Raw genomic sequence first — 6,000 nt, forward strand, 5'->3', positions numbered from 1 at the left:
ATTTTCAATGTGATGTCATGTTTGGCTGTCCCTGAACCCCTGGCTCTTTTCTCTTGACTATTTCTCACTTTTGTACTTTGTAAGCAAATGTGTAATTCTAATAAAAAAAAAAATAAAAAAAAAAATAAAAAAAAAAAAGATACATTTGAGAGTGTTGAAAATGATGTTACTCTGTGCGTTCGCTCGGCGGCTGCTGTGAAACACTGTTACACACTGCAGTAAGCTAGATCGATTTTAGAATATCATATTAAATGCTGGATGGCTTGTGTTGATAAATGGCATGCAATTAATTTTAAAGCGTATTGTATGATTCAGAAAATGTTGTATTACTGTTACTAAAAATAAAGCTGCATCTGATTATGCTATGTTAGCTACTTCACAAAAAAGTGTTTTTCTCTGAGGCATGGTACAAATCAAGAACAGTATTTAAACAACAAGACTAAACGTGTTGAGCTATATAACAATAATTAGTTTTCTGTCTATAAATATATCAAAACAGTTGTTCCCTTGTCTATTATAACATGTACTATATTAAAGCGTCTTTGGTGTTTCCATGGTTTCTACAAAATAAAACAGGAAACCGAGGGTAACGTGGGTATGACGCAACTGACAGGCGACTCCTCACAAGTCCCGGAGCCTTGGTTAAAATTGCAATTTTCTCACGATTTACAAATAGTTGGAAACATTTGGGATATTGTAAGTACTCAAGTGAACAAAATATATAACACTGGCCTAGTGGTTTTTGGATATTTTACTTACATATTACACCTAAAACCTTCATTCATCTTCAGAACACAAATTAAGATATTTTTGATGTTGGCACCAAAAGCCTAGTGGTTGGTTCTTGCGCCAACATATGGCGCAAATCCGTTCATGGGTCTCGAGGTCTTTTGCCAATCCTGCCCCGCTCTCTCTGCCCAATGCTTTCCTGTCTGCTCTCTACTGTCCTCTCCAAATAAAGGCACAAAAAGCCTAAATATAACTAAAAAAAGAAAGATATATTTTGATGAAAGCACAATTAGGCAACAACGTCATTGTACATTTTGAGGTCCAGAAAGGTACTAAGTTAAAAGTTGGAATAGTCAACGTGACTACAGTGGTTCAACGTTAAACATTATGAAGTGACGAGAATACTTTTTTTCCTAAAATGGTGGTCCATGGGGGGCGAAATCTGCTTGATTACAAACATTCTTCCAAATATCTTTCTTTGTGTACAGCAGAACAACTGTATACAGGTTTGGAACAGCTTGAGGGAGAATAAATGACAGAACTTTATTTTTTTCTGGTAAACTATCCCTTTAAGATAAAGTATGACCCACTAGCAGTTAGTCAAGGAGCAGTCAATCTTACTATTTAGTATCAAATTAAGACAATCTACGTTTTATGTAACTGACTTAAAAAAAATTTATGAACAGTCTTAAAGAAAACAATTTGATGACTAAGTTGTAAGACTAGTCTTAGTGATTTATGTAATCGGCCCCTTTACTCTTTGCTAAATTCAGCCTTACCTCCGGTGCCCTCTAAGATGGCCCTCACCACTGCCTGGACTCCTTGTGGTTGAATTAACCTGTCAGACAGCAACTGTCCACACAGGCGCCTCAGCCATGGGGGAGCTTGGGCTAGAGCCTTACCTCCCCCTCCAGCACATCCGCCTCTTGAACCTGAAGATGCCTACAGCAGCGTGACAGAGCACATAAAATACACAGAACATGTCTCTGAGGAGTCACACAAATACTAACACACATCAGAGAGGTATTCAGAAAGATAGTGGGCAACACACACCTGTTTAGGACCCCCCTGCAGAACAAGCAGCTCTTTGATGACGATTGGCTGATACACTTTCCCAAGAAGACTGTGGAGTGCTTCTTTGCAGGTCTTGCGCTCTTCTACCGTCAGTCCCTGTGGTAGATGAGAATGGCTGAAATAGTTCAACATTTACTGTAGCTTTGGCCAATATGAAACTTGAAAGAGTGATGTACAGGATTCCCACATCTACTTACCAATGAATTTTCTATATTATTGTATTTATAGATTTATTCATTTTATAAAGATTTGCCTCTAAAGGATGAAACACTGAGAATAACTAGAACAATGTTATTTTAGTATAATTTATATTCTATTAAAATATTATTTATTAATACTTTGAAAAAGCATTTATTTTTATATTTTGTTTTTATTTTAATTTTAGTTTAAGTTTTATTTTTTGTGCCTTTGTCATTTTTTATTAGTCGTTTTATTTAGTTTTAATGAATTATTAAGTTTTAATTTTAGTAATTTTATACTTCAGCTTAAACATTTTTCTGTTAGTTGCCAAAGCAGTTTTTTTTCCATTTAATATTTATATTTATTTTAAATCAGCTTTAACAAATATATATATACACACTGTAAATAAAATTAATTATATTAATTAAATAATGATGTATATTATTAGTTATTGAAACTGTGACCTTAATTGTCTACTAGCGCCTGTCTACTGTCTTAAGGACTGTTCCAAAGTTGCATGTGCAATGTTCATTGAACAGCATGAAAAAATAATATAAAGAATATATAAAAAATATAGTTTTGTTATATAAATTGGAACATTATTACATTTACATGATAATTCCAGGTTTTCCATGGCTTTGGGAACCCCAGACCTAAAATGAGACCACAAGTATAATGTAGTCTTTTGTAGTATTTTTACCTTGTTGCCCTTTGTACCATCTCCTTCAGGCCGCTGGGGTCGATAAGCTAACTGACACAGAGCTGCCATGATGTCCCCCAGGTGGCGTGTAAACACAGGAGTTGCTAGTGATGACAGTGCAGACACCTCCAGGAGCACATTAGTGGTGATAAGTAGACGGTGTTCCCCTGCAGGGGCCACATCGTGTCGGACTGCCCCCTCCACTGCTGCCCCAAAGACTGACCGCAGCCCCAGTGCCACCCCTACACCAGCAGCTAAATATGGGCAGAGACCCAGTGTGACCACAAACTGCAGCACAGTGCCCAGTATCTTCTGTTGGGCCACACTCAGAACATCTGGGGGAAGTGGTGGAGCTGCTTCGGGGGTCGCAGGATTTGATGCAGCAGGAATCTGGTTAAAGGCTTCTAGGAGGCAGTTGAAGTGACGCGCCAGGCAGAGAAGTAAGAGAAGACATTCCTGGACAAAGCTCCAGGTTAGGTCATTAGTATCACTGCAAAACCATGTGACGTCTCTCCTGACCTCCTCCAGAAGATGTCGGGCTTCCTCTATCTCTTCGTCTCCAGACATGCGCTCCCGAAGCTCTGACAGGTTCCTCTGGAGAGCCGACACAAGTGCTGTTTGTGGGCTTTGCCCATCGCTCAACTGAGCCTCTGGAAAAGAGTGTGCGTCCATCATCGCATGCCATCACTCTTTAACAAATTTGCAAATAATAAACAATACGCAAAACTGCATGACTTTTTATCCTGTGATGTTTGACAGAATGACAGTCATTATTCACTTTTTATTGTATGGAAACTGTTGTATGGATACACTAAAAGTGTAAGTCAAGGCTGTCAGTACCAAAAATATTTTGTGTTTCACGAAATAAACAAAGAAAGTCATGCAGTTTTTGAAGAACATAAGGGTGTGTAAATGATTATTATTAATACTAATGTTATAAAACATCCCTTTATGACCCTGAGTATATATATTTCCTTACCTCGAATAGGTTTCGTTAAAATACTAAGAGACTTTATTAGTGCTGTGGTCATTTTTCGTCACACTGCAATGTGTCTACAGAACTTTGTCGCAAAGCTTTAACGTAACTGTTGTTGAAACTGATGAGAAAGATTTTCAAAATAAAAGTCCCACTTAGTCCCACAAAATAAAAGCTAGACTAGACTCGCACGAAACCCAAAAAAGAAAGGCAAAATATTGCAATGAAAATAATTTATGACAATAATCTAAATTTTACATTTTCATAATCTTAATGGTGAATGGTTTATACTTATATATTTGTACTTTTATATATACTTTAATTTATCTACTATAGTAACTTTTTTTTTTTCAAAACTATCAAAAAATATGAAGAAACAACGAATGAGTGAAGATCAGAATAGATTTTATTCAACATAATACCATTTTAACAAATTACAAGGTTCAAGAAAACAAAACATTGTAATACATTTTATTGTTGTCACTGAAACAACGTAATATAACTATTCCTGTCACTGACAGAGTTATTACAGGACAGCTTAGCACAAAATCAAAAGTTCACATATTTCCATAATTTACATAAAAGTTAAATAAATATTAAATAAGTTATGAATATGTAAATAAATAATGCCTAAATAATGTAGTGTTTTAAATAATACAAATATATCTTCCTTTCAAGAAAGACTATGTTTGTTTATAAATAATAATAATAAAAAATAAAAAAAAACATGTGACACATGCAACCTTTTAGCTTATTCATATAAGCATATCAAACAATTTAAGTACCTTATTAAAAACTGCATTTTAAAACAAACGCCACGGTACATGAGACACGTCTCTACGGGTTTGGTCTATATTGTCCCCTGTTACTGGCTCGGGACGGCACAGGTACAGGCCACAGTTACTGACACAAGTTCATACTCTAAAGCGTATTTGTTGGAGTCAGACGGGCAAGGGACCTTCTTCAGGAATAAATGGGTTCTCTGCACAGGCACAGAGTTGTAGGTCATATTTTCAACCCCGTTAATGATGCATCCATCACACAAACACTCTGCTTCCTCATATGATGAGGGGTACATATCTGGCTTTTGCACAATTCTGAAAATACAACAGACACAAAGGCATGAGTTTTGTAGCAGGTCACAAAATTTGATAGATATTACATAAACACAGCTGTTTTACTTCATGATTTTATATTGTCCTTTGAACACTACTAAATAGGCCTCATAACAACTCCTAACTTTCGTTATATGGATTAAACAAACAAATAAATAAGCCATGAACAGAACCACATAGCTTCGGGGTTAATTAATAGCAAAATTACAAACTTTGTTAAAAGGTTTTGAGAATGAGTGAAAAAAACTATTCAACTGAGGCAACTATGCAGCGCATGAGGCATTGCAAATGACATCACTGAATAAAAACGACACTGTTAATGTGTAACTATTTATAAGCATGAAATATTAAAGTATGCATATATATATTCTCTGTTTTACGTCAAAATAGTCAAATGTGAAAGAAATAATGACATTACGGGAGTCTGGTTCGATTATGTCATTAGCAACGCTTCATTGCTGAACAGTGTTCTGATTTCTCTGGTAATATCAAATAGGAGAGCTATATTTACCTTGTCCGCCAGGGGGACAGTGAGCGTTCGCTGAGGTCTGAAGAAGACCGAACGAAAGCCTCACAGGAGTCCGCCGAATGACGGGCAGGGTGTGGATGCGGGTGTCTGTCGGGTGTAAGCAAAGCCTGAAGTAGCTTTTTGTGTGCCTTGCCGAAGCCATGTTCAGAATCTTTGAAACATCCCACATGCTTTCCTTCCACGATGTGCTCCGACAGCAAGAAGAAAAATATTCCAAAAAACAGTGGAAACTGCAAGGTAAAGAATAAATAAATAAAATAAGCAGGGTGCAACCTCAATTTATTAATGAAGAAAAATAATATATTCAAGATGAAATGTATTACTTATAAATATAGATCTACTTAAAACATTTTTCTACTTACCAACATAATGTGTTTAGACTTTATCAAAACTCAGAGTGATGCTCAGTGAGTTCAATGCTCAGGTTGGCCTCAAGACTGTACTTAGCCTTCCTGCCGTGCTTACGCTTTTAAATACTACTCACCTGTTGTCCATCACCAGGGAAAATCCGAGTCTATGAGGAAATAGTAATAAATATTTACTTCCGTGCTTCCTCTTTCATATGAAGCGCATGTACACAAGCATCTTGAAAAAAGAAAAATCCTTCAGACCTTCACTTTTTAAAGCCTATTCATTAGCAATTATGCTGTAAAATGATTTCAGTTATGAACTCAAAAGAACTTTTAAATATGAATAA

At 36.1% G+C, this 6,000-nt stretch overlaps 2 protein-coding genes across 2 annotated transcripts in view; both read right to left on the minus strand.

Moving 5' to 3' along the window:
- The window catches only part of tango6 (transport and golgi organization 6 homolog (Drosophila)), a 32,184-nt gene extending 28,414 nt beyond the window's left edge, over positions 1 to 3,770 (minus strand). Inside the window, exons 1-4 of the mRNA XM_067390266.1 lie at positions 3,663 to 3,770; positions 2,684 to 3,333; positions 1,783 to 1,899; positions 1,509 to 1,671 (exon numbers count right to left, since the gene is read on the minus strand). Of these exons, the coding sequence (XP_067246367.1) occupies positions 1,509 to 1,671; positions 1,783 to 1,899; positions 2,684 to 3,333; positions 3,663 to 3,714 (982 nt within the window). The 5' untranslated portion in view covers positions 3,715 to 3,770. The remainder of the gene's footprint in view (positions 1 to 1,508; positions 1,672 to 1,782; positions 1,900 to 2,683; positions 3,334 to 3,662) is intronic.
- A 378-nt stretch (positions 3,771 to 4,148) lies between these two features.
- il17c (interleukin 17c) lies at positions 4,149 to 5,736 on the minus strand. Its single transcript, XM_067389250.1, has 3 exons — positions 5,666 to 5,736; positions 5,286 to 5,533; positions 4,149 to 4,756 (listed from the first exon to the last, which is right to left on the minus strand). The coding sequence occupies exons 1-3, from the start codon at positions 5,669 to 5,671 to the stop codon at positions 4,525 to 4,527; spliced, it is 486 nt and encodes a 161-aa protein (XP_067245351.1). The 5' UTR covers positions 5,672 to 5,736; the 3' UTR covers positions 4,149 to 4,524.
- Positions 5,737 to 6,000: the final 264 nt, after the last annotated feature.

The sequence above is a fragment of the Chanodichthys erythropterus genome, chromosome 7 (genome assembly GCF_024489055.1).
Source record: "Chanodichthys erythropterus isolate Z2021 chromosome 7, ASM2448905v1, whole genome shotgun sequence".
In the NCBI taxonomy this organism is placed as follows: domain Eukaryota; kingdom Metazoa; phylum Chordata; class Actinopteri; order Cypriniformes; family Xenocyprididae; genus Chanodichthys; species Chanodichthys erythropterus.